This window comes from Cryptosporidium ubiquitum (genome assembly GCF_001865345.1).
Source record: "Cryptosporidium ubiquitum isolate 39726 chromosome Unknown contig_11, whole genome shotgun sequence".
NCBI classification, from domain to species: domain Eukaryota; phylum Apicomplexa; class Conoidasida; order Eucoccidiorida; family Cryptosporidiidae; genus Cryptosporidium; species Cryptosporidium ubiquitum.
The window spans coordinates 811,615-838,112 of NW_021639812.1; the positions used below are offsets into that span (position 1 = coordinate 811,615).

The 26,498-nt window shown below is 33.6% G+C and overlaps 8 protein-coding genes across 8 annotated transcripts; 5 read left to right on the top strand and 3 right to left on the bottom strand.

The window, feature by feature from the left end:
• Positions 1-630: 630 nt before the first annotated feature.
• On the top strand, positions 631-6,690 carry cubi_00362 (uncharacterized protein; the record flags this gene model as incomplete). Its single annotated transcript, XM_029017376.1, has 1 exon — positions 631-6,690. The coding sequence occupies one exon, from the start codon at positions 631-633 to the stop codon at positions 6,688-6,690; it is 6,060 nt and encodes a 2,019-aa protein (XP_028875955.1).
• A 792-nt stretch (positions 6,691-7,482) lies between these two features.
• cubi_00363 (uncharacterized protein) lies at positions 7,483-8,258 on the top strand (the record flags this gene model as incomplete). The annotated part of the gene is made up of 2 exons (XM_029017377.1): positions 7,483-7,720; positions 7,795-8,258. 2 exons carry the CDS (start codon positions 7,483-7,485, stop codon positions 8,256-8,258), a joined length of 702 nt encoding a protein of 233 aa, XP_028875956.1.
• A 1,485-nt stretch (positions 8,259-9,743) lies between these two features.
• On the bottom strand, positions 9,744-12,086 carry cubi_00364 (aspartyl protease; the record flags this gene model as incomplete). Its single annotated transcript, XM_029017378.1, has 1 exon — positions 9,744-12,086. One exon carries the CDS (start codon positions 12,084-12,086, stop codon positions 9,744-9,746), a length of 2,343 nt encoding a protein of 780 aa, XP_028875957.1.
• Positions 12,087-13,398: 1,312 nt separating this feature from the next.
• On the top strand, positions 13,399-14,760 carry cubi_00365 (uncharacterized protein; the record flags this gene model as incomplete). The annotated part of the gene is made up of 1 exon (XM_029017379.1): positions 13,399-14,760. The coding sequence occupies one exon, from the start codon at positions 13,399-13,401 to the stop codon at positions 14,758-14,760; it is 1,362 nt and encodes a 453-aa protein (XP_028875958.1).
• A 196-nt stretch (positions 14,761-14,956) lies between these two features.
• On the bottom strand, positions 14,957-17,044 carry cubi_00366 (acetyl-coenzyme A synthetase; the record flags this gene model as incomplete). Its single annotated transcript, XM_029017380.1, has 1 exon — positions 14,957-17,044. The coding sequence occupies one exon, from the start codon at positions 17,042-17,044 to the stop codon at positions 14,957-14,959; it is 2,088 nt and encodes a 695-aa protein (XP_028875959.1).
• Positions 17,045-17,764: 720 nt separating this feature from the next.
• cubi_00367 (PIG-M transmembrane domain containing protein) lies at positions 17,765-19,466 on the top strand (the record flags this gene model as incomplete). The annotated part of the gene is made up of 3 exons (XM_029017381.1): positions 17,765-17,917; positions 18,039-19,172; positions 19,380-19,466. 3 exons carry the CDS (start codon positions 17,765-17,767, stop codon positions 19,464-19,466), a joined length of 1,374 nt encoding a protein of 457 aa, XP_028875960.1.
• Positions 19,467-19,736: 270 nt separating this feature from the next.
• Positions 19,737-21,827, bottom strand: cubi_00368 (glucosamine-fructose-6-phosphate aminotransferase; the record flags this gene model as incomplete). The annotated part of the gene is made up of 1 exon (XM_029017382.1): positions 19,737-21,827. One exon carries the CDS (start codon positions 21,825-21,827, stop codon positions 19,737-19,739), a length of 2,091 nt encoding a protein of 696 aa, XP_028875961.1.
• Positions 21,828-22,251: 424 nt separating this feature from the next.
• On the top strand, positions 22,252-26,457 carry cubi_00369 (ankyrin repeat-containing protein; the record flags this gene model as incomplete). The annotated part of the gene is made up of 1 exon (XM_029017383.1): positions 22,252-26,457. The coding sequence occupies one exon, from the start codon at positions 22,252-22,254 to the stop codon at positions 26,455-26,457; it is 4,206 nt and encodes a 1,401-aa protein (XP_028875962.1).
• Between the last annotated feature and the right edge of the window lie 41 nt (positions 26,458-26,498).

Genomic DNA, 26,498 nt, shown 5'->3' on the forward strand with positions numbered 1-26,498 from the left:
TTCTTTATCTAGAACTATTGATTACACCTCTATTTTTCTACTACTGCCTCCCCTCATTTTTATTTCTATTGTTTAAATATTAAGAATATTTGGCGCGCAGAAACGACACCAATTTTGAGCGCCTTATGTGTTTACTTACAAATTAAACTAAAAAGATAAGAATTTTGTCATGATAAAATTTTGGTTTTCTTAGAGTAAATTGGAATGAATTAATCTTGATTATGACGAGATTTTTTTATTATTTAGTACGGTATAGTTGCTACCTTAATGATTATAGATTTGTTTGGTGTAGTGTAGAATGTGAGTAAATGTGAGCAACATTGCAAATAGAATTAACCTAATTTGAGATTCGATGGATTAAAGTTTGTGAGAAATTACTAATCATTTTCTTAGTAAATAAACTTTAGTTAGGGGAGGGATGTGTTGTGGGATGATAGAAATTGTATTTTAAGTTTTCTTTGTAATAGTCTGTGAAAATTTAATTAAAATTAGTCAGCGCCTATGCTAAAAGCATATTTTTTAAAGACGTTTGTCTAGCATAAAAAAAAGCCAGAAAATTATTATTATATTAAAGTGCATATAAATCACATAAAGGCCCTGATGAAAGCTTACTAGTAATTGTATTATTTAATGGATTTGGAAGTTGAATTTTCGGACTCCTCAACAGAGGGGGAGTTAGACACTTTGGGGCGATGTTTATCTACTAAGGATATTGGCTTAGAAACGGTGAGCCGAAACCAAAGTCAGAATCAGGTTCAATCAGGTAGCTGTTCAAGGAGTGGGAGAATTCGTAAGATGCGGTATTCAAACTTTTCCAATATTGATAATGAAAGTGAGTTATCTGAGGAATCTCTTTCTGATTTTGGGGAGGGATCTAAAATACAAAGAACACGGGATAGATACAATAAGAGTAGGACTTCCAGGTCAAAGAGTCAGTCTCGGAAGAATGAGGACCTTGAATATGTGAACGAGGAGGAATTTTATGACAGTGATGATGACGATTTTGTGAGTGATGACTTTAACACAAATTCACTTGGTGCTAGAAAGAGTACAGACTCTGATGATGGTGATGAGGATTTGTATGAAGAGCCAGTTCAGAAGAAGCGAGGTAGAAAACCTTCTAAAACCAAGATATCACAAAATAATGCTGTTAAGAGGACTGCAAGGAGTAGTCGAAAATCAGTAAACTATTTAAGTTTTGATGACTCAGTTTCATTAGACTCATTAACTCAAGAGTCTGATGAAGCAGAGGCAGATGTATCTGTTTCAACCCAACAGAATGTAAGGACAATAGACAGAGTAATTTCCAGTAGACAGAACCCTGAAGAAAATAATATAACGCAATATCAAATTAAATGGATGGGTTATTCTCACCTACACAATACATGGGAGTCAGCTGAATCTCTAATAAATGAAGGTGTGGCTGGCTTGAGGAGGCTGGAAAACTTCCAAAAGAAAATGGCTGATATGATTCAAAGACGTAAATTAATGACGGAGGACGAAATAGAGCAGGAAGATATTACATTTGAAATTCAAAGACAACTTGATTTGGATGCTTTAATTCCAGAGAGAATTGTTGATATTTATAGAGAAAATGACAATTCTGGAGTAGTAAAAAACAATGAGGAAGATCGGAAACAATTATACTACTTTGTTAAGTGGTTGAGTTGTCCTTATGACCAATGCACTTGGGAGTCTTATGAAACTTTAGAAGAACATAACTTCCTGTCATACATTGACTCCTTCTATGCTCAAATGGACCTTGTTTCTAAGTTTGATAAGAGTTGTGACTACGAAATGAGATCTCTTGCCCTAACCTCATTCGAGCCTTATCTTTCAACTCCTTTTTATATGGGAATAAAAGTTAAGGATATGTTAAACCAAAACAAGAATTTGGAAAAGATAGATATTAAGGATGCGATACCCGAAAATGATCAGCCAATGAAGATTGAGTATCAACCCAATAACAATGAAAATAAGCAGGGCAATTCCATTTCAGAGGATGTAAAGATGGAAGATAAAGACACTCAAAATTATGAAGCTTTTAAAGAAGAGGTTGAAAAGGTAGAGGATTCTAATGACGAACCATTCCAACCGAAAACTCTCAGGGACTATCAAATTTATGGCTTAAATTGGATGATTTCGAGGTTCAAGAAGAATGTAAATGTTCTTTTGGCTGATGAAATGGGGCTTGGAAAGACCGTTCAAACAATTTCTGTAGTTGGGCATTGCCTATACATGGAAAAAATTGTTGCTCCATTTCTTGTTGTGGTACCTCAAAGTACCAGTGATAATTGGCTACGAGAATTCAAAAAATGGCTACCAGACGCAAATGTTGTGTTATATCATGGTAATGCCTATGCTAGGGAACTAATAAGGTCTTACGAACTTTCAACAATTGAAATGAAGGATGAAACCAATGATAATGAAGACACTGAGAACAGTGATTTGATTGAAAAGAACTGTTTCAATAATTCAGATTCCAAAGATGAAACACGTGATAAATATGGTCATAAAAACATGCAAAAATACGCGCGCGCGGGGACTGGTGGTAATGGATTATTTAGGCGTTATGGGTCGAGATCGTCCAGGCAAACAAGAAGGAGATATAGATTTGATGTAGTAATAACTACTCCTTCAATACTAAACAGCCAAGTCGACTGTGACTTTCTTCGCCAAATTGATTGGTATATGATGATAGTGGATGAGGCTCATCAATTGAAGAATAGGGACAGTAAGCGTTTTAAGGAATTGCACGAGTTTGGAACAATGTACAGGCTATTATTGAGTGGAACTCCATTACACAATAATTTAGAGGAGCTTTGGAGTCTTTTACATTTTCTTAATCCATTAAGGTTTCAAAATTATCAAGAATTTAGACTAAGGTACCCTGATATAGAGAATCCAAATGTTATTGGGCCAGATAAGCAGAGACAATTAGAAGAACTACAGAATGAATTACAAGAGTATGTTTTAAGGAGAGTGAAGAGAGATGTTGAGAAAAGTTTGCCAAATAAAGTGGAACGAATTCTAAGAGTGGAACTTTCTCCTCAACAGACAGACATGTACAAATCAATTCTGACTCGTAATTATGACGAACTGAGTAAGACTACAGGAGGTACAAAGACCTCTTTGCAAAACATATGTATGGAGCTTAAGAAGGTTTGTAATCATCCTTTTCTGATTCACAGGCCAGAGCTAGATCCTTCTCAGGGTATTACAATTGCTAGCATTCAGCACCAGCTTGTTTATGGATGTGGTAAATTGTGCCTACTTGATAAATTACTTTCAAGGTTAAAAGAAAAAGGAAGCAGAGTACTGATTTTTTCCCAGATGGTGAGAATGCTAAATATTATATCGGAATTCTTGATTCTCAGAGGATTTAGACACCAACGTTTAGACGGGACAATGGGAAAAGAACTTAGAAAAAAAGCAATGGATCACTTTAATTCTCCTAATAGCGACGACTTTTGCTTTCTTCTTTCCACCAAAGCTGGCGGACTTGGAATTAATTTAACTACTGCCGATACTGTAATCATCTATGACTCAGACTGGAACCCACAGAATGATTTACAAGCAGAAGCTAGAGCTCACCGTATAGGCCAAAAGAAACAAGTTCAAATCTATAGACTTGTTACTAAAGACTCAATTGAGGAAAATATTCTTGAGAGGGCAAAAACTAAAATGGTCTTAGACACTTTAGTAGTTCAAGGACTTAATAACATCAGCTCAAACAGCTCTCAACCACAAATTAGCTCTTCTGCAGCCGCATCTGTGGTTGCTATGGCTTCCCAGGCACTTTACCCAAATGGAAAAAAACCTGGCTCTGGTGGAGCCTCTTTTAGTCGTGATGAACTTGCCAAAATATTAAAGTTTGGTGCCCAGAAACTGTGGAATAAAGGAACAGAAAAAAAACCCGCCCAAAATATGTCAAGTTCGGACCCTGCATATAGTCACTGTGCCAATTCTGAATGTGGGGAAACTTGCATGCACGATGGAATTCATGTGGACAATAATCAAGGTGCAAAAAAACAGTTAAAAGTAGAAAATGAGAATTCAGAAGATTTTTTGGAGGAAGATAGAAGATTTGCATCTCAGATTGATTTAGACCAAGTCTTGGCTGACGCTGAGGAACATGTACATGATACACAGGGCCTGGCTGACGGACTTTTGCGTTCATTTGCAAATATTGCAGATTTTAGGTATGAGGCGCCACCCCTAATCATTGATTCAAACACTGGAGCTTTGGTTCCGCTGAGCGAGAATAAAAAGGCAGAAGGTGAAGTGGATTTTGATAGTAAAGAATTTTGGGAAAAGACAATTCCAGAGGAGGAGAGGCTTAAGTTAATGGAACAAAATCAACAAAATACAATAATTACTGGTCCTCGAAAGAGTGCTATGAGAGATGGTTCTCTAAAGTATAGAGATGATGGATATACATATGTTGGTGTTGATAATTCTGGGTCTGATGATGGGAAGTTAGGCGATCAAGGATCAGATGAGGACGAAACTTTCGCAACAAAAAGTAAAAAGCAGTCAAAAAAAAAATTCAAGGAAAAGAATAAGAAATCAAGTGGGGGAACTTCTGGAAAGAGTAGAGCTTCTGGCTCAAATGGAAATAATAAGAAAACAGATTTAGGTCAATCTGAACAAATTGAAAATACTGAAATGAAATTAGGTTCTGAAAAAGATTTGGATAAAACTCCAGAAAGTTTGGGAGAATTAGTTCCTAATAAGGAATATCCGCTTCCTGAGCAACCACTGCATAATAGGGAAGACTTTGAAGCATTAATGTTGGAAATAACTAGTTTTCCACACAAATATAATCAAGATAATGAACAATTTCCAACTGAAATTAATAAAATCTACAGAGACATCTCAAACGGGGTAAAGTCAGTTAAGAGTGGGAAGAGATCAAGAAGAGATCCTCGAGTACTGCATCCAAAACGTAGGTTTAAGTTATTTAGGTCAATCTTAAAATTTGGAGATCCATATAGAAGATTGGATGACATTATAATGGATTCCAGATTAAAAGGTAAAGTTGAAAGGGGTACTATATTGAATGAGTCTCAGATTATTGTTGCCCTGTGTTACGAGAAAACCCAAAAAGAATTGGTCTCTGAAAGTGCTTTAAACATATCCAAGGAGGAGGTAGAAATTAGAGATGAAGAGGATATTCAAATTACTAATTCAAATTGTGAGGGCACTAGTATTTTGGAAGGCCAATCAACTGCAGATACTACAATAATAGGAGGCGTATCTTTAGAACCTGGTTCAATAGAAGATTTTGTTGAGGAAAATGATGTGGATAATAGCAATCATGGTTCTAAGGCCTTAAAAAAGAATTTACTTTTGATTGGAAATCACAGAGCAAATGCTTTAGAGCTTGTTGAAAGGATTAAGATGCTATCTTCACTTGATAAACTGATGAGAGAATGCAATCCGGGGGTAGAAAAGCCTTGGAGTCTTCCAACTGGTCCCTTAGCTAGGCCAGATAGAGAATCAGTTAAGAGAGATGAAGATAACGAGAATGAAAATGAGGATGATGCTGATGACGAGGATGAAGATTTAGATGAAGAGGAAGATAAAGAAAAACCGTTTGATCTTTCTGTTGAAAATTCCTTTGAAGTTAAAGAGACAGAACCACCTACGGAGAATGAAAACCAAGAAAAACCATCTGATGTGAGTGATCTTGAGGGTAGGTACCTTAAATTTGAGCTTCCTCCTATTTTGGTTAAATCACTTAGAACTCCTTCTTGGGGGATTCCCTGGACTCTTCAAACTGATATCGATATACTCAAAGGCATTTATATATACGGATTTTCAAATTGGACAATGATGTCAATGGATGAAAATTTGTCTCTCTCATGTATTAAAAGTGTAAAGTTTGATAAGCTAAAACAAAGAACTTTAAGAGTGATGAAGCATTTACATTCAGTAATGGTTATAGGTAAAACTGCTCGTAAGAAAAGAAAACTTATCCCAGCTTTTGCTTCTGATCAAGAATATCCCGATACTTGTAAAGGTGAGAATTCTATCCCTAAACGTGGTAAGAAGGTTGCAAGAAAGTATGAGGATCCGAACCACAAGGATAAAGGAGGGCAAACATTTGGACAGTTTAATGATAACAATGGCAATGAAATTGCAAATTATTCAAAACCCTTAGTTGTTGGTGGTAAAAAGGGACTACCAGAATTTGTACTTGAATGTTCCAATATTGATGAGAAGGATTTAAAAAAACAAGCAAGGACGTGTTTTAATCATAGTAACGTAAAACCTCAGCTTTTAGAGATCAAGAAACTTTTCCACCCTACAAATAATATGACCGACTCCGATGTTGTTGCTAACCTCAAAGTTTTACTTCCTGTTGTTGGGGATGAAATCAATGAGATCCTTAAATTTGCAATGAATGAGGAAACCAGAAAGAAGGTCCACGACTGTCTTTGGTCTTATGTTGCCAAATGCACTGTTTTCCAGCCCCAAGACATAGAAAAGATTTATCTTAGCTGGAAAGGCATTGTTTCTCCAGAGCCTAGTACAGGTGCTGTCACTGAAATCAATCCCAATCCTTCAATTGAGCTTGAAACTGACCCTGAACCTAAATCTGGTCCTAAACCTGAGCCAGAGCCTGAGCCTGTGCCTGAGCCTGAGCCTGAGTCTAGTCATACCGGTCGTTCTAATTTTCAATAACTCAGGGAAAATATAATATTATTCTTTCTAGTGAAGATTAATGCCTTAATACTGGGGCCGAATCCCTTAAAGCACTTAAGCTGGATTTCAGCAATACAGACAATCTAATACATATTCAAATATGCAATCTGCAAACTGGCTGGCTCCTAAGGCAATCATCTACGGCTAGCTGGTTCAAGCCATCACTTCCAAGTGAAGAATCGCGTTTGCCTTGTAATATACTGGTATAAACTATTTGCATTCCTCTTTGGCGCCAGTTATTTTTTAATCTCATTTTTGCTTTTATTGATACTTTTTTCAAGTTTTTATAATTATTATTCTTGTAAACTCCCTTCTCCTATTTACTTCCAAATTCTTTCTTCATTTTACTTTCTATATATTATCCGATTTCACTTCAATAGAGAATTAATATATGCATTTTTTTATTAAATCAATGATAGTCAAATTAATTTGCCACGTGTGCAAAAAAAAATTTAATGAAATTGCATGTGGGGTTTCCCTTTCTATACCGGTATTTAAATATATCAACAAAAAAAATAGAAAAAAAATATAAAATATTAACGAGTTAAGGTAGGATTTTAAATTTAAAAAGCTCAAATACTTAAGATTTTTTTTGAATGCTCAAGTTTCTAAGGTAAAAACAAATATATTAAAAGGAAATATAATATAACATATATATTTGCTTTACTTCGTACACGTAAGTTATTTAAAGTATTACGAATTTATTTTTTTTATTTGTTTATTAAAGCAATTACCCATTTTTTGTAAAAAAAAAGTGACTATTACATTAATATGTTTTTTCCCATTGAAAGTAACAATCATTTTACCACAAAAAACACAAATTTAATTAATGATGCTTCGAAAAAGTTCAGAGACCTCCAAACACTACCATTTGAATCAATTTGTGCTGGAGACCAAACTCTTAATTGCGGAAATAATGGAAAATGTATATCTTTACCAAATGTTTCCAATCAAAACCAATTCTTATGTGTATGTGATGATGGTTTCACTGGTCCAAAATGTGAAACTGGTGAGTTTCTAATAAGATCTAACAAGTTCCTGTTATACTCTAACTAAATATTTATTTTATATAATAATCATTAGCTTGGGATGCTTGTTTGAGTTCCGGACCCACTTCTCTTTGTTTAAATGGTGGAATTTGTACCAGTACTGATACCCACCCATTTTATCAATGTAAATGTACTGTTGGATTTACTGGGAACAATTGTGAACTTGAAAATAATGTATGTAAAACTAATAACCCATGTCAAAATGGAGGGAAATGTACATATATTGGAGAAAATTTACCCATTTTATGTACTTGCCTTACTGGATACACTGGTGATTATTGTCAAATCACTGTTGAACATGGTATTGGTGGAGCAGGAATTCTGCTTCACCCAGGACAAATCATTATGATGTGGGCATTCCTCATATTTGTCCTTGCCACCATTCTATATTGTACATTCTCCGTTGTTTATGACATAATTGTACAAATCAGGGCAAAGAAAAAGCAGAAAGAAAAAGAAGATGTAGAAGAAGACGTTTCTTCCCCAACAAATAAATGATAAATTACAAGTTGTTATTATCAAATTAATTTAATTCCAGCAATGATAGTTACAAACTAAACTAAAAATAATAATAAACATTTTTTAAAAAATTGTCTTATTCATTTAGTTTTTCATTTGTACTTCATAATATAAATTCTATCGTTATTATTATCCTCAACTTCTTTCTATTTATTCATCTATCTTCATAAATTATTACTGAAATTAATTCCACCTTATTTTTCACCCAATATTGTTTTTTTCTCTTCTTCCCCCTAATAATTTCAACCTCTTCTCCCCTCATTCTCATTAAATACCTTTTATATACGATCTTCTCTACTTTGAATATGTCATCCACCCTATTAAATCATTAATTCTACTTTTACTTTAGCGCTAATTTTCTTTGCAATACATCATTATTTACCATAATAATCATCTCACTATTCAATCTCTATATTTACATCTATCAAAAAAAACCCTATTTTTTCATTTCCTACTACTTTACTTTGTTTTTTCCTGCTATATTAAATCCTTAGTAGAACCTCTAAAACTGATATAATAATTTTCTGATCACCTCTTTCTTTCTCCTTAATATTTTAAAGTAATATTTATATTATTTATTTGTTTATTGATTGTTCTAAATATATATATTATTTTATCAGCCATTTATCGAAATATTAATACTAATTAAATTTATCAAATATTACTTTACAAATATTAAAGATTTTCCCATATATATTATATTAATCTATATCACTATTTCATCCAATTCATTAAATATTTTTTAAAAGAATTAATTTAAGATGAAAAAAAAATAGAATCAGCCATATTTAGAGGTTGTGGTGGTGTATTATATATAGACATATATATACATCATATTCTATCTCTCCTTTAAAATATTAATTATTAATTATATTTAATTAGTGGGCCATTATTTTCTCCCCCAAAATAAATAGATGTTTTAACATAGATATATATATATATATATATTACTTCTAATTCCTCCTACATTCCGATAAATACATATTGCATAATTCTAATCGAAAAGTTAAACCTGTTTCTTTTCTTATTATTGCCTTTGAATCTCCTCAGTTGATTAAAATTAATATCTATCTTGTTAATAATAAATTGTGTATATTCAAAATCCAATAACATATTATGTGTATATACCAATAATAAACAAATATATATTTGCCCGCCATAAGATCTTCACCACTTTATTTTATTTACTTTTTTGTTAACTAAACTTAACCATAATTGAAATCCCATTTTAATATGAAACAAAAATTTAAAAATACATAATAATAATAATTTAAAGTTAAGTTCCACAAATCTTGTTATGCTTGACTTCTTTTTATTGCTTAATTCTGCTTTTTATGTTTGCTTATTTTTTTGGTAATCTTTCTAATTTTATTAAAATTAATCCAAGCATAATTTTTTTTCTAAATAATTAATTACACTCTTAAAAAGCGAAAAATTTAATATTCTCGGTTTTGATTTGTTACTTTACTCATTCTTATCTTTCTGATCTACACCATTAAATAAGTAACATGAAGCTAAAGCAGTAATTAAAATAATTAACCAATGTATTATTGTTGGCTGAGAGGTACTATATCTTGATGAAGAATCTTTATTATTTGGATTTGTATTATCATTATTATTGGAGTCCAAATCTTGAGAACCAGTATTATCAACTAATTGTTGCTTTAAATATAATACCAACATATTACCAGTACCATTTTCTAATTCACTGTGATTTTCTTGGTAGTTATTTTGGTAATCAAGTGAATGATTGGTAGCACCAGTATATTGTGCAGCTGATGGAGATAAATACGAGGAGAGTGAGGATGGCAAAGTCAAGTTTTTTGGCTCCCAATACGATTCTGAAATAGTTTGATTGTCAGCACTATATCTATAATTTGTTGTTTTAGTTGAAGTTTGACCAGTACTTAAACTTGGGTTTTTACCATTAAGTTCAGTACTAGAATGATGTTGATTACTATTACTATTAACATTAAAATTTCTTGAATTGGAATCAAATACTACAACCTCAGATTTCATGATTGATTCTGGGGATGATGATGATGTATCTTTTAATAATTGTGACATCTCAGATGTAGAAGTTCTCCTTGCATGTGCAATTTGTGGACAATTTGACTTAACAAATGATGCTCTTGAATTCTTTACATCTATGATTATATCTTTGTTAATAAAGAATGATGCACCAAGTACTAAGAATGTTTTATCTGAATCAAATCCTAAACAATAAGTATTTCTGTATTTCTTGTAAAGGTATTGAGCTGGCTCCCAATCGACATTCAAACCTGAGAATCCTAAAGTAATTGTTGGGAAACGTGACATTTCATTTGAATCTTTTAACTTCCAACATCTTTCGCCTTTAGATGTTTCAAGCATAATTCTAGACAGTGAAGAATCGATGTCAAACTCTTGGAAAGAAAATGTACTAGTAGCAGTAGTAGAAGTCGAAGTAGAATTATTAGTATCAGTATTAGTATTATTATTAGTATGGTTTAAATAATCAGAGATCGTTTCATTTAATTGATTTTGAGTTGAAAAATTGTCAAATAAATTCTCAGAATGAACAGTTGAATTAAAAGTGTTGGTAAGATCCTCAATATTACCAAGCCTTCTGTAAATCCTCTTTCTATGTAATGCAGCTCCAGGAATCTCTCCAGGGAAAATTGAGATTGGTTTAATTTCCAATTCTAATTCATCATTAGATTGTGATTTAAAACCAGTATATTCCAATAATTTTGACCCAGCTTCAACCAAACTTCTGTAAGTTGATCTATTCTCAGTTTCTGCTATTCTCAGGTTAATTATATTTAAAATCTGGTTAAATATATGTTCGGGGAAATATGTCAAAGTTGTACCACTATCAATAACAAGTGGAACAGGTTTTGTATTACTTGAAGACGAATCCTTGTGTAAAGTTAGCTTAGTCTGATGAACAGTAACTTTAGTAAGCTGAACATAGTAATTTCCATTTATAATAGATAAGGGAGTCCATTGAATTTTAGAATCCATGGTATTCTTTGAATTAGAACGTGATTGGCTTGAGCTTGAACTTGATAAAAATGAATATCCAAGCATTCTTTTTAAAAAATTATTGTCATTAGTAGATCTAAATGATTTATCATTACCTCCTAAAGCCCAATATTCAGAGTTATAACCTCCTAAAGAAATTACACCACCTTCTGGGCTAAAGCATAAAGACAAAATAGCATCTTTAGCATATTTAGATCTTTTTGTCCAAGTTTGAAATAACGGTACTCTTTCTTGTGAACTAGCAGTATATGCCAATCCAAGAATACCAGAAGCTGCTTGTGTAAAGAATAGATTAGTTTCATGAGTAATTCCACCAAATATTGTTGACAACCCAACTACATATGGTGATGGCTCAGAAGTATCTCCTTTTTCATTTCTAATTGCGACAAAATCTTCAAAGTAACTTCCTGACAAACTGCTTCCCTCCAAATAATGAATAGTATAAGCACATTGTCTCTCATGGTTCACACAAACCTTACAATAAGAATGGCAAGAGACTTCTCTTCTTGTTGTACTTTTAAAAGGATCATAATATGCATCAAGGTGTGTACCACACTGTTGGCATTTAGTAGTACTAAAAGCAAGAAGATTACTTCCTGTATCCAAAATAACACTCTGTCTCTGAGGTTCTGGAAGTCCAACAAAAATATCAGAATAATAATAGGCAGTTGAAACTATACTACCATAAGCCTTCATTTGAATTCTCGCTTCCACCTTCGAGAGGCCAAACCCAAATATTACTGCTCCTAAAGCAGTAATCAATTTTTTAATCGTCTTCATATTGGCTCAACTTATTTGTTTCGTCTCTCTTCTTCTTATTTTTTCGATTTATGTCAATTCAAGAAATTATTCCAATCTCCCAGTTTTACCTCAAATCTTATTTCGAAACTTTCCCCAATATGTTTGGCAAACAGCCTCTCTCTTCCTTTAAATTCAAGTTTCTTTATGTAGACAATGCACACAATACTGTCTATTCACACCAAGATGCAATAAAGCCTTTATTTGATTTTTCTTACGCCTAAACTGCATCTCTTGCCTATTCCTGCTGTCCAATGAGCCCGCCTGAAAATATAAGGATTTCACAAGAGGGGAAATTCTCAAGTAGGAAAGGACTTAATTTACAGATTTTTCCACCCAAGGTTAACTTGGGATGGCCATCTGAATTTTATCAACTCGTAAGAAAATTACAATTATTGATTTTAAGTTCCCTTGGCTTTTCAACGTTGGTTCGGGCAGTTTTTTCATAATTCAAAAATACCTATTTTTCTATTTTATTCCCTTACATACCCCGCTTCCAACCTATATAATAGTATTGTTTGACTCGAAATTAATAATCTATAGATTTTACATACCGGCATTCATGCAAACATAATTGCATGTGGTTGGACCACTTTTATCCACATATAAATATTATTTCATATAAAAGTCAATTGTGTATTTAATTAAAGTCAATTAATTTCATTTTTTTAAGCTTAAAAAAAAAAAATAAAATTAAAAAAAAAATCATACTAAATAGCTTTATTCTTGTTAAATATTTTAAGTTATTTAAATGAAAAAATCATGTTATTCATTTAATTAATTAAAATCAAAGCTGAAAAAGCTTCAGCAGAATTCATTTTCCACCTTAAGAAATATCGAATCTCACATTTCTAAATCTAACAAAACATTCTTAAATTTTGAATTTTCAAAACACTATTCTCTAAACTTCCATTAACCTTAACTTCAATTTTAACTAGTATTGTAGTAGACGCATACGTTAGGGACTAAAGGAAAGACATGGAAAATTGCAGTTAGACATGGGAAAAACTTAAGTGACTAGTGGTCATTAAAAGAAGTTAAACTGCATCATTGGGAAAGATGCAAGATTTTTGACAAATAAAATAGGGGTAGCAGATTGAGAATAGGGGCTTTAGTGAGATCTGAAGAATATTTTAGACAAAAATAAATAAGGAGAGATTTAAAATCATTATTATAAGTTTAGTAAACATAAAGCTAAAAGTTCAAAAAGTAAATGAGAGGTGAATTAGATGAAAAAAATTAAGTTATTATTAAAATTAGAACCTTATCAAGAACAACAAAAAAGATTTTTAAGATGAATCTGTCAAGCCTTTCCCAGCCATTGGGAAAAAACTATATATATGAGAGATATTCTAGATTTGGGATGAATAATTCCATTATTAAAAGAACTTTTCAAAACCCTATTTCTGTTTATAATGAGCTTTTAGCAACAGAATTACTACCAACAACAGAAAGTGACTTTTCTGCAACGATCAAGTTAAGAGTAGGCTCTCAGTCCATGGGATTACAAGAAAGAAGAAAGTTAGGGAATCATAAATCATATGGTGATGAGAATGAATATTCTCGATTAAATTCATGTGAGATATTTGACCCATTTGCAACTGTACCTTTGAGATCAGTTTCTATGGATCCAGCATGGTTATCTTCTTCAAATATGGGAATGGGTCCAATTTCAAGAAAGATTCCAAAGGGGCCATTCAAAATTCTGGATGCTCCCAATTTACAAGACGATTTCTACTTAAATTTAGTTGATTGGAGCTCTACCAACTTGCTGGCTGTTGGACTAAGCTCATCAGTTTATTTATGGAGTGCATCAACATGTAAAGTCACCAACTTATTAAATCTGCAAGAGCAAGATACTGTCACCAGTGTATCATGGACACAACAAGGTAATCACCTTGCTGTCGGAACTAGACAAGGCTCCGTCCAGATTTGGGATGTTGTGGAACAGAAAAAGGTACGTACATTAAATGGACACAGAGCAAGAATTGGTGCAATGGATTGGTGCGGGCCGATCTTGGCAACGGGAGGAAGGGACCACACTGTATTATTAAGAGATGTAAGAGAGCAAGAACACTGGTGTAGCAGGTGGTTGGGACATAAACAAGAAGTTTGTGGTGTTAAATGGAGTCCAAATGAAACCCAGTTAGCTACTGGAGGTAATGATAATAAGTTACTTATTTGGTCACAAGGATATGATACTCCAGTGTGCCAGTTTCAAGAACATACTGCTGCAGTCAAAGCTTTATCTTGGAACCCCCATCAATCTGGGCTTTTAGCATCAGGTGGTGGAACTGCTGATAGACATATTCGTATTTGGAATACTGTTACTAATTCATGTGTAATGGCAGTAGATACTGGTTCACAAGTATGTAATATTGCTTGGAGTGGAAATGTTAATGAATTAGTATCTACCCATGGGTATAGTTTAAACCAGGTTATATTATGGAAATGGCCATCTATGCAGAAAATTGCAACTTTGACTGGCCATACATATAGAGTTTTATATTTAGCCGTATCTCCTGATGGTCAAACTATTGTAACAGGGGCAGGCGATGAAACTTTAAGGTTCTGGCAAATATTTCCATCAGGAAGACCAAAAGGTCCACAAAATCTAGCAGCTTTATCAGTACCAAATGCACCAGCAATGAGATAAGCCAAATTAGAACCTTTAATAGAATTAAACATATATGTAGAAATATATTAATAAATTATATATGTACTATATTTTGATATTCTCTTTAAATCAAGTATCTAGTTAGAAAATCTCTTTAAGAAAAGAGTGATAATATCTTATAGTCCATTTAACATAGAAAAAGTGAATTTAGATATAGCAATAAGAATACCGTTGATTACCTTTTGAGGTATTGTGACCAGGATGATTCAATGGATTGAATACATTCAGGGTTTGCAACTGTTGAAATATCTCCGTATTCATCACATCCTGTAGCAATCTTTCTAAGGAGGCGTCTAACAACTTTTCCAGATCTTGTCTTTGGGATATTCTCAACAATAATAATGTGATCAGGAGTTGCAACAGGACCAATTTGGGTTCTTACACACATTCTAAGTTCAGCTTCAAGAGGATGAGGGCTGGAATTGTTAAATTCAAAGGATTTACTGCCAGAATCTTTAAGAACAACAAAACAAACAAGAGCACTGCCTTTAACATCATGGTCAATTGCTACAGCAGCAGCTTCTGCAATACCATTGTGGGCGGTAATAGCATCTTCAATCTCCTTAGAGCTTAGTCTGTGTCCAGAAACGTTAATTATATCATCAATTCTACCAGTAATCCATAGATATCCATCTTGGTCTCTTAAAACACCATCTCCAGTAAAGTAGTATCCAGGGAAAGGATTTGTGTAAAGATCTTCATGAAGATAGTGAGCACCAAAAATTCCTCTAAACATTCCTGGCCATGAGTTTTTAATGCAAAGTACACCAGAACCAGTTCCTTCAATCTCTTTTCCTGTCTCAGGATTAAGTACCACAGGTTCAATTCCAAAGAAAGGAAATGTTGCTGATCCAGGTTTAGTACTAAAGCAACCAGGGATAGGAGCAATCACAATTCCTCCAGTTTCAGTTTGCCAATAAGTATCAACTACAGAACATCTTTCCTCGCCAACAACCTTATAGTACCATCTCCATGCAGAGGGATTAATAGGTTCTCCAACAGATCCTAGAACTCGTAACGATGATCTATCGTACTTAGTGACAAATTCATCTCCAAGACGTTTAAGAGTCCTGATTGCAGTAGGAGCAGCATAAAAGTGAGTAACCTTGTGTCTCTCCACCATTTCCCAATACCTTCCAGCATCAGGAAAAGTAGGGACTCCTTCAAAAATTAAGGTTGTAATTCCATTACAAAGAGGAGCATAAACCAGGTAAGAATGTCCAGTAATCCATCCAATATCTCCAGCACATCCAAATACATCTCCGGGATGAATATTGAACAAGTACTTTTGAGTAACTGCAGCATAAAGCAGATATCCAGCTGTAGAATGTTGAACACCTTTTGGAGTGCCAGTACTTCCAGAAGTATATAAATAAAATAGTGGGTCTTCACTATCCATATCTTCTAAGGGACAATAAGGCTTTTCAGCTTTCATTAATGTTTCTCCATCAAAGTCTCTTCCTTGTACAAAATTTATAGGTCCATTCAAATGTTTGAAAACAATACATGTTTTAATCTCAGGAACCTTTTGAAGAGCTTCATCTACAATATTCTTCAAATGAATAATTTTCTTACCTCTAGATCCTTGGTCTGCTGTGACTACTATTTTACATTTTGCATTCACAAGTCTCTCAAGAAGATTCTGAGCAGCAAATCCAGCAAAAACTACCATATGAACAGCTCCTATTCTAGCGCAAGCCAACATAGTGTATATAGTTTCAGGTATCATTGGCATATAGATTCCAATAGAATCACCTTTTTTAATACCAAATCGCTTCAGGACATTGGCCATCTTACAGACGTTTCTAAACAACTCAATATAACTAATATGCCTAATAGATGCTGGATCATCCCCTTCCCAAATAAGTGCAATAGTATCTGGTTGTATCTCAGCCCATCTATCCACACAATTATCACAAACATTTAACTTTCCATTCAAAAACCACGCAAGGCGATCTTGAAGACAAGTACCAGAACTTCTGGCTTTAGTAAAGTCTCTAAGCCATCTAAGTTCTTTTCTAGCCATTTCACTCCAAAAACCTTCGGGATCTTTAATGCTATCCTCATAAAGCTTTTTGTATTCTTCAGCTCCATTAACTCTATATGGCTTATCTGCTGGAGTTGGCTTTGGTTCATATATCTCGTAAAATGGTAAATTCTTTGAACGAGTTGCAACGGTATCAACGTTCTCAGTAAATACAGATGGATCATACAATTCACCATTACTGTTCGAATATGGTGATCTAGGAGTATTATCATTCATTTTCTTAGTAATCAACAATATAATATACTAGTAAGGTCAAATCTCAAGAGCAAAAGAAGAATGCCAAATAAAACTCTGAATTCTTTACTCTCCTAACTCCCAAAGAGCAACAATAATAAAGGTTAAGGCCTTTAACAATATAAAATAAAAAATAAAAACACTCTACTGAGACTAAGAAAGATTAGTATCAACCAATCTGACCCCTCTACAAGAATTCGAAGATCCAATAATAGTATCTTGGATCCTTACTTACTCTCGTTCTCCAGACTCTGTAACGTTACTACTGAATTGATAATATTCTAGGTAACTATTTATTTTCAATTTTGATTAGGCCTTATTTCAAATGTACTTATACTTCAGTACTTAATAAATTAAGATTTTTACGTGCATATATTTGCCCCTAATGCATTAATCAAAATTATTTTGAAATTTTTTAAAACTATTAAGTCAAGTTACCAACTCAAAGACAAATTCTTATGCTCGTAATATAATTGGTTCGATCTATTTTATCCCCTTTTTCCCTTCCCACTCCCCCAACGTAAATTTAAAAATATCCCATATTTATTACCAACCTAATATATTCCCCTCCATAATAATCATATCCATATCGCAATGTCTCGCTTTTCCCGCCTAAGTTTGGGCGGTATCATACATTTATTTTTTTAATGATAATAAATTTGTGAGAAAAGATAATTCTTTGAGGAAACAGAGAGAGGTGAAATGTGGTCTGAAAAGACGATAGGGAAGGCATTTAGGTATGTTGTAGAGCATGTATACCTCTCTACAACGTGCCTCCATCTGCTTGTCTTGTTTTATGGTCTTCTTCAAGATAGATTTAATCTATCTGTGAAGTTTACTGACATTGACTACATGGTAAGTAGGGCAGTAGATTTAGAGTGGGATTGATATGTTTTATATTCAAAATGTGTGTGAGTCTTGTAGACTTTAACCCCACTTTATAATCTCTTTTTTTATTGAGTCATAACAATCTTAGGTCTTTACGGATGCAGCCAAGGCAGTTCTCCACGGAAAATCACCATATACAAGACATACATATAGATATACTCCACTATTGGCTTATATTACCTCAATTAACATTATATTTAAGATGGAGATTCTTTCGAAGCTTTTGTTTTGTGCTGTAAACATACTTTCAGGTAAAATCCTCGAATGGTTACTTATCTTGTTGGACGTAGATAATGACACTAAGATTAAGGGAAGTGTTACTCTAAGAAGGTTTCTAATTTCTACATGGTTACTGAATCCATTTCCTGTTGTCATTGCAGCAAGAGGAAGTGCAGATGTTATTCCTTCTATTTTGGTCCTAATTACTATATATTTTCTAATGAAAGCTAAATACGATAGCTTCAACAATAAAGTGAATATTGTCATTTCAGCTTTCTTCTTTGGTCTTTCTGTTCACTTTAAGCTATATCCAGTTATCTATGGTTTCCCTTTTATTTTCTTTATCAACCCAAACTACCTAAAAAAGGACAGGCCACTCTTCAGGTATATACTCAACCTTCCTATTAAGGTATTTACCACACTTAATATAGACCAGCTTATATTTGGATTGGTCAGCTTTTCTACAATCATTTCCTTGATCTCCTTTTTTTATTATATATATGGTTGGGAGTTCCTATATGAAACTTATTTATACCATGCAATCAGAAAAGACCACAGACACAACTTTTCAGTTTTTTTTTACCTATTTTACCTTACAATGTACTCAGCAAAAGAGGCTCTTGCGTCAAACTTTGTTTACAAGATTCTCCCATATATAGCTTCTATCCCCCAGATGTTACTGGTTACATTATCAGGAATATCTCTAGTAAGGGAAGGTGAATGCATAATGGCAATTTTTTGCCAGACCATTCTATTTGTAGCTTTCAACAAAGTTTGCACATCTCAGTACTTCCTATGGTGGTTCATCCTCTTCCCTCTCGCCCTCAGAGTTTACCTGACCAATAATATTGCTCAGCTCGACGAATCTAAAGGGATAATTCATTCTGCTAGTGCTTCCTTCACACCAATCCTCATTTCAATAGGAGTTTGGCTGATTACTAAACTCTCATGGTTATATTTTGCATATCACATTGAAATGCTTGGGCAGCCATACTTTCTGAGTGTAAGTTTTCAGGGTTATTTTTCCTCCATTAATTTGAAACTTTAATTGATTATTGATCTTCAGCTCTTCCACTCAAGTATACTATTCTTACTAGCTAACATTAGCATTGTTTTAGTTTTCTTAAGAAAAAGCAACACATCTCTGAAAATTAAATCCGAGTAAATTACTGGCAGAGAAACATTATAGATTCATCCTATTCAACTTTAGATCGAATTCCGGATTCCTAGTGTTACTCATTCATCCACTATTACAATAATGGCAGCAAATGAATACAGTAGGGATATTTTAAATTAAAAACTTTATAAGTTTCCTTAGAGTTCTCTTTGGGAATTTGACTAATTAATGATAAAGCTTCATAGTCTCTTATTTTACTTAATTAGAAATGATTATCATTTAAACTTTTCCTTTTATTCGAGTATCTGGGTTTGTTCATTTTTTACCTCCATTTAGGCAATTATTACTAGGTATCGAATCAAACATGAATTAAATAAAAATGGGTAAAAGAAGATTAGGACTAAATGGCTACTAATGCAAAAGATCAAATATTTTTCCTAAATAAATCTATTAAAATACAGTTACAGCCTTTGCCAAACCTCTAGGCTTATCAGGGTTTATACCTTTTTTAACAGCCAAATAATATGCTATAAGCTGTAATGGAATTACAGCGTTCAAAGCAGTCAATGGACCATTAGAGGGGATTAAAATCTTTTCACAATCAATATCATTACACAAATTCTCGTCATCTGTTATACATATTACTTTAGCTCCTCTAGCCTTGACCTGTTGTGCAACATTCATCATCAAAGAATGGTGTTCATCAGATAGTATGACGAGAATAACAGGTGTTTGAGAATCTTTATCAATTAAAGCAAAAGGTCCATGTTTTAGAGCTCCAGCTGAATAACCTTCAGAATGTATATAAGATATTTCCTTAATCTTTAAAGCCCCTTCCAAAGCTACAGGATAGCCATACCCTTTCCCCAAAACAAAAATAGAGTTGTTATCCTTGATCAGCTCAGCAATTTTTTCACACTGATCTTTGACTTGTAATGAAACTCCAACACTAATTGGAACTCTGTGAATTGCTTCTAGTAACTCTTGGCATTTTTGTGAAGTAACAGTATCTCTGTTTTGGGCAAACCAAGCAGCAATAAGTGATAATACAAGAACCTGAGTGGAGAAAGCTTTGGTGGAAGCAACTGCAACTTCCCTTCCTGCATTTAAGTAAACCCCACAACCAGTGGCTCTAGCAAGCATTGACCCTACCACATTTACTACTGATATTTTTGGAATCCCAAGACTATCAGCAATATTGATGGCTTTAACAGTATCAGCAGTCTCCCCACTTTGAGAAATAGCTATAGCTCCAGCATTTTCTCGTGGAAAACCAGTAACTAAAATCTCGGAAGCGTCTTTAGCACTAACTGTATTAAACCCACTGACATGTTCCATCAAAAGCTGGGCAAATAAGGATGCGTGAAGGCTTGTACCGCATCCTAATAGAATCATGTTCTGGACCCTTTTTAACTCATCTAGTCTCTGATCCAACCCTCCAAGTTTTACCATATTATTATATGGAGAAATTCTGCCTCCAAAGTTTAATGACCTTGCCAATGCATGAGGTTGGTCATATATTTCTTTCAATGTCCAATGAGGATATGGAGAAGGAGAAGATTCGACCTTTTCGTGGTCAATAGACAAAAGTCTAGAAGGAGTAATTAGTTTGTCAATCCCTTCGTGGGATAATACAGCAATTTCTCCGTCTTGCAAAGCTACATATTGATTTGTATAATTTGCCAAAGCTGACGTTTCTGAAGCAATGTAAATATGTCCTGATTGGACGCCAACAAGCAATGGAGAACCGTGTCTAGAAAGTATCATTGTGTCTTTGAAATCTTTGTGAAGAATTGCAATCCCCCAGGTTCCCTGTAAACGGGAAAGAGATTTTTGGACAGCATTTTGAAAATCTTCTCCATCATCGAGATATTTTCCAATCAAGTTTGCAATAACTTCTGTGTCGGTCTCTGATTGGAACGGAATTCCTTTTTCCATTAGCTCCGACTTTAAAGAACAGTAATTGTCAATTGTGCCGTTGTGTACAATACTAATCCTTTTCTTATAGTCCTGATGAGGATGAGCATTAAAGTCCGTCTTCCCTCCGTGTGTTGCCCATCTAGTATGTGCAATACCAATATGGTGGTTTCCATGAAACAACTCAGCATCATTCTTTAATCTTTCGATTGAGTCTCCACATTCTTTAGATGAGTACTTAGTAGTTATCATTTCTCCATTTTCGTCTATTGTACTCATTCCACATGAATCATACCCTCTATTTTGAAGTATCTCTATTCCTTGCATCAACACTTTTTGGGCATCTCCTGACCCAATATACCCTATAATTCCACAGCAATGAGCCTTGTTGGGAATAGAAAAAATGTTACTCCCTCTTCTTGTTTTACAAAAAGTTCCAATATTTTCAGAAAACACACCAAAAATGTGTTTTCCCCTTAATTCATTTAATTTGCATTCTTCCTTCAAAATCCTTATCAATCTCTCAAATCTATGTAATTTTGATCTCTCCCTTTGTTCCTTCAAACTTGTATTTATACGGTTCATAATTGGCACCAAAAATGTGTATTTGGGCCAAAAATTCATCTCTTCCAAATTCTAAAATTAAAATTTACTTGAAAACTCAAAACCTTATTTCTCTCTTTCCTTTTCTTATTTTTAAGTCTTTTGCAATTTTTCATGCAATAATAATACTTGCATTCAAATTATGCAGAGGCGCCAACTACCCCACGTAATTATTATTTTTGTATACCGGAATTTAGTATAAATTCATCCAAGTTTTGTGTGAGGGGTGTGTTTTGGCGGCAAACCTAAGAAGGTACCGTAATTGTAATTTAACTATAAAAAAGAGATAATGTCGATATATTACAAGAATTAAATACATGAAAATAGTTATGATTAATTGATTAAAAAATTAGCAAAATAAAAAAAAAGTTTTAGCACATTTAGTTATAAACTATACTTTTAAATATTTATTCTAAAGACTATAATGAACATTTTTTAGTGAGCAATGTCATTTTTTGTACTGTGGGGTATTTTGCTGTTTATTGCACTAGCAGAGGGATTCCAAAACAACCTAGTTAACACATCAAAAATTGAGTTTCTTGAAGCAGAGTACGCCTTAGACAGACTTGGATTGTGGAAAAAATTTGCAGATGGTAATTATAGTGACTGTATGGAGTTAACTTTAAGAATTGACAGAATGTTGAATGCTGTTGCAAATGTTGATATTGGTGCAATGGAACAATTTATTGAAATGGATGAATATAGTTTGAAGTTTCAGGATCCCTGTGGCAAAGGTGAAAAACATACTTTGTCAAGCTTATATGAGAATGCACCAGGCTGGGGAGGTGAAACTCCTTTGACTATTTTGGCTCGAAGTTCATTGCCTAGAAGCAGCATAATGATGCAGTTTCTGTCATCTAAAGGTTTGGATTTTGTCAAGTCTCAAATGAATGGTTTTACTCCGCTTATTCTAGCTATTATTCATAAGAATTTTAGTGGAGTTAAGGTACTTTTAAATTTGGCTGAGAGGCAAAAATACACCTTGCATTTGAAAAAAACTGAAATGATTCAGAGCTCGATAAAGGATAAGAATGATAAAAATACTAGTTTTCAAATAAGAAAGATTGAAGTTATTAATGAAGTTGATTCAATGGGAAGAACAGCTCTTTTTCACGCAGTATTGATGGAAGATGATAGAATGGTTGAATCTCTATTGATGGCAGGTGCTGAGCCAAATATTGCAGATTTTTCAGGAGTAACTCCACTTCTTTTGGCATCAAAAAAAAACCTTGTTGTGATTGTCAAGCAATTACTTAGAAGAGGAGCTGACCAGACAATTCTTGATCCAAGATACAGGGACCCACTTTCTGTTGCAATAAAGAACAACCACCCAGATGTTATTCTTGCTTTACTTAAGGACGAAACATTCCAATCAAAGTATTTGAGTGTTTACGAACCTTCAAGATATAAAGGCCAAATCATAAGACCCACCTATCATGTAAAAAGACTTCTGGACATATTTACTGTGCTTCAATTAAAAGAGGATGTTGTTCAATCTTTATTCAGGATTGAGTTTGCTAGAAATGATACAAGTCTATGTGACCTTAGAGACAACGAAGGAAGAACAGTAGTTAACATTGCAACATTTAGAGAGATGTATGATCTTCTTGAAGAGGTTCTGGATTTTTATAACAATGCATCTATTTATAAATATGAAGGCTATACTAGCTGCAATCCTCATGTTATTGATAAATCTGGCAGAGGCCCCATTGATTATCTCTTAACAGGAACAGCTTCTAGCCATAGTTCATTTTTTTCGTTTGATAATAAATCTAGTAATAACAGAAAAATCAACAAATACTCTGGATTATATCAAAACTTTATCCAAGGTAACAATGAAGAAACTAACCAAACAGGAGGAAATTTGTTTAATGAATTTCGTAAAATGGAAACTTCATTCAATGTTCTCTCAGATAGAAGACAGTTCCTTCTAACCAAATTTTTAAAGCTATCAAACCCTCTGGACCTTTCCTCATATTTATTTGAACTTCTAAGAAGAGGTGGGAATCCAACAGTATCCACAATTAAAGCCATGGTAAATTGGTTGGGAGGGTCTAGAGATCTTTTACTACACAAAACCTCCAGAGATGGTCACAATCCCCTTACATTTGCTTTATCTACTGGTCAACTGACTGTTGCTAGGGAAATTCTTGATATCCTTTTGGATTCTCCAAGTTCCAATGAAAACAGTTACAAAAGTGCTGTCAAACTAGCTATTGATTACTCTGCAAGTGTTCATTCATCCTCAATAATTGTTGAAGTAGCACTTAGAAAGCCAGTTATTATTCATGAATGGATCTGTGAAAGAAAATTAAATAGTTTTATTGAGGTTGAAGAACTCAAATTTGTACTACTAAACCTTCCTCGTGAGTTTATTGGCTTTTCAAAACATCCTGACCTTTGTAAACCACTTTATACAATAGTCAAACAGATTCTGGACCCTGAAAGCCAAATAGAATCCACAGAAATTGTCTCAATTATGCTTGATACCAATGGTGGTTTGCCTTTCTTAGAACACTCAGATGTTAATATGGCAATGAAAACTGTTGGAACTAGTTTAAGTATTTCAGCCTCATTTGGACTCAAAATTCTTCCATGCTTAGAGTGGACATCCACTATGTCTTATACATTTGCTCCTTACTTTTTTGGTGTTTTCAATAAGTTTGAAACTTCATTGGACAAATCTGACCAAAATATTCAAGTAAAAAGTGATGCTGAAAACATCCTTCAATATGTTGGAAAAAACTCATCTGAGTTGGAATCTCTAGAAAAGAATTTTTCAAACAAAAGTTTGAACTCTTCCAAAGAATCTACTGGATCACAGGGACTGTTATATTCTGCTTTAGTAGAAAATCAAACTTTAAAATCCACTGAGTTATTGAAAAAAAATCAATACTCGAATACTGTAAGTACTGTTTCACCAAAAATTAAGAATTTGAAGAACCCTGGGAAAATTATAGTCAAATATGGTCTTGGATCCACAATTAGTTCTATCTTAACTGGGCATGGCATTATCGGTACCAAAAGAAATCAGATCTTGGATCTTGTGTTCTCTTGTCCATTAAGGAAAGTGGATCCAACCTTAAAGAAATTTCAAAGAAGTGTTTTAGCAATTACATTATTAATTTTAATTATTTGGATTCTAATCACATCATTTGTGATAGTATTCTCATCTAGAAACAGACTAGACATATTTGGTTTTGTTCCAAAACATTCAACTTCGGAACCTGAACGGTTGGCTTTTACAATGGTTGAATGGAAGGTGTATAAACTTGCAAGTGTATTACGTTTCATTTCTTTTCTCTACTGTATTGTTATCTTTATCTCTATTGGAAGGGTGAGACATTTATTATTTACCTTATTTTTCCTTATTTTGGGCCTATTTTTAAAGTTCAATCAGTTTCTACTACTCAAGGAAAGTGATATTGCAGACATTACAACAGCTTTTATTAGGGAGGAAATGATTGATAAAGATAACACAGCATTAAACAAAGATCTAGAAGACAATGATGATGCTAATGACAACTCTTTGGGAATGGTTAATCCAATGCCAGTTGGAGGAAATGAAGAAACTAGACAAGAGGGGATGCACCTTGGGACAATAGGAGAGGAATTTTCAGCTAGCCATTCAAGTGCTACCTTTACAGATTCGAGAAATACTTTTCAGAGCGATATAGTCAAAAGGGAACATATTTCAGCTGAACAGTATGCTTTGGCAACTCTATTTATAGGGATTTGTTCTTTTGTTATTGCAATTTCCTCAAACTTACAACGTTTTCTCTTTTGGAATTTTCGGGAATTTTATCGTTTTCATGAATCCTATTATTTTGTTGTTAACCATACTTACATTGCAATTTCAACAGAAATTATTCTTATCTTAAACACATGGTCATTAACATTTGCTATTCTCAAAGCTCCAGGACTGATGATTTTTATCCTAATGCAACGAATACAAGTTCTTCGATACTTTTTGCTTGCTTATCCTGACATTAACCAGAATATATTCAACTCCTTAAAAAGAAATCAACTTGGACTTATTGGCAAAGAAAATTCTCCTAAATCCTCTCCAAATATAAATTTACATTCACCTATTTCAAAAGGAGCAGTTTTTATCCCTCCTGGAAGGTTCGATATAGTACTTTGTCAATGGGTACGTGTTAGGTATGCAATCATGAAAAGAATGCATAGGAGATTCGCTGTTGCATGTAAACCTTATAACGCTCTTTATTTTGGCATTGGATTTATCTTTTTGGTTTTTCTACTAAACAGGAAAAATATTGGAAATGGTTCTAATGTTGACATAATGAATTACCTTTTATTCGATGAATTTGGGTTTACTCTTCTCACAGCATTTGGTTCTTATTCTATTACTCTTATAGTAATTGTCTGGCTCGGATGCACGTCTAACCAGATTTCAGAATCTCAACATTGGAGGCTTTTTTGGGATGCTTTTTCATTTATGCCTCCTTGTTCTGCTCAGCAGGTTGTCCTACAGCATATTAAACTTACACAGGACCTGGATAGTGAGGATAAGAGAGTCGACTTGCTGAGTATTCCTATTACAAATTTTGCAAGAAATATACTGCTTTTATTTATTCTAGTAGTGTGGATACGTATATCCATAATTGGAATATCTTATATTTTATTATGAACTATTTAATAGTAAAAGTCTTGATAATCAATTAAGTAAAT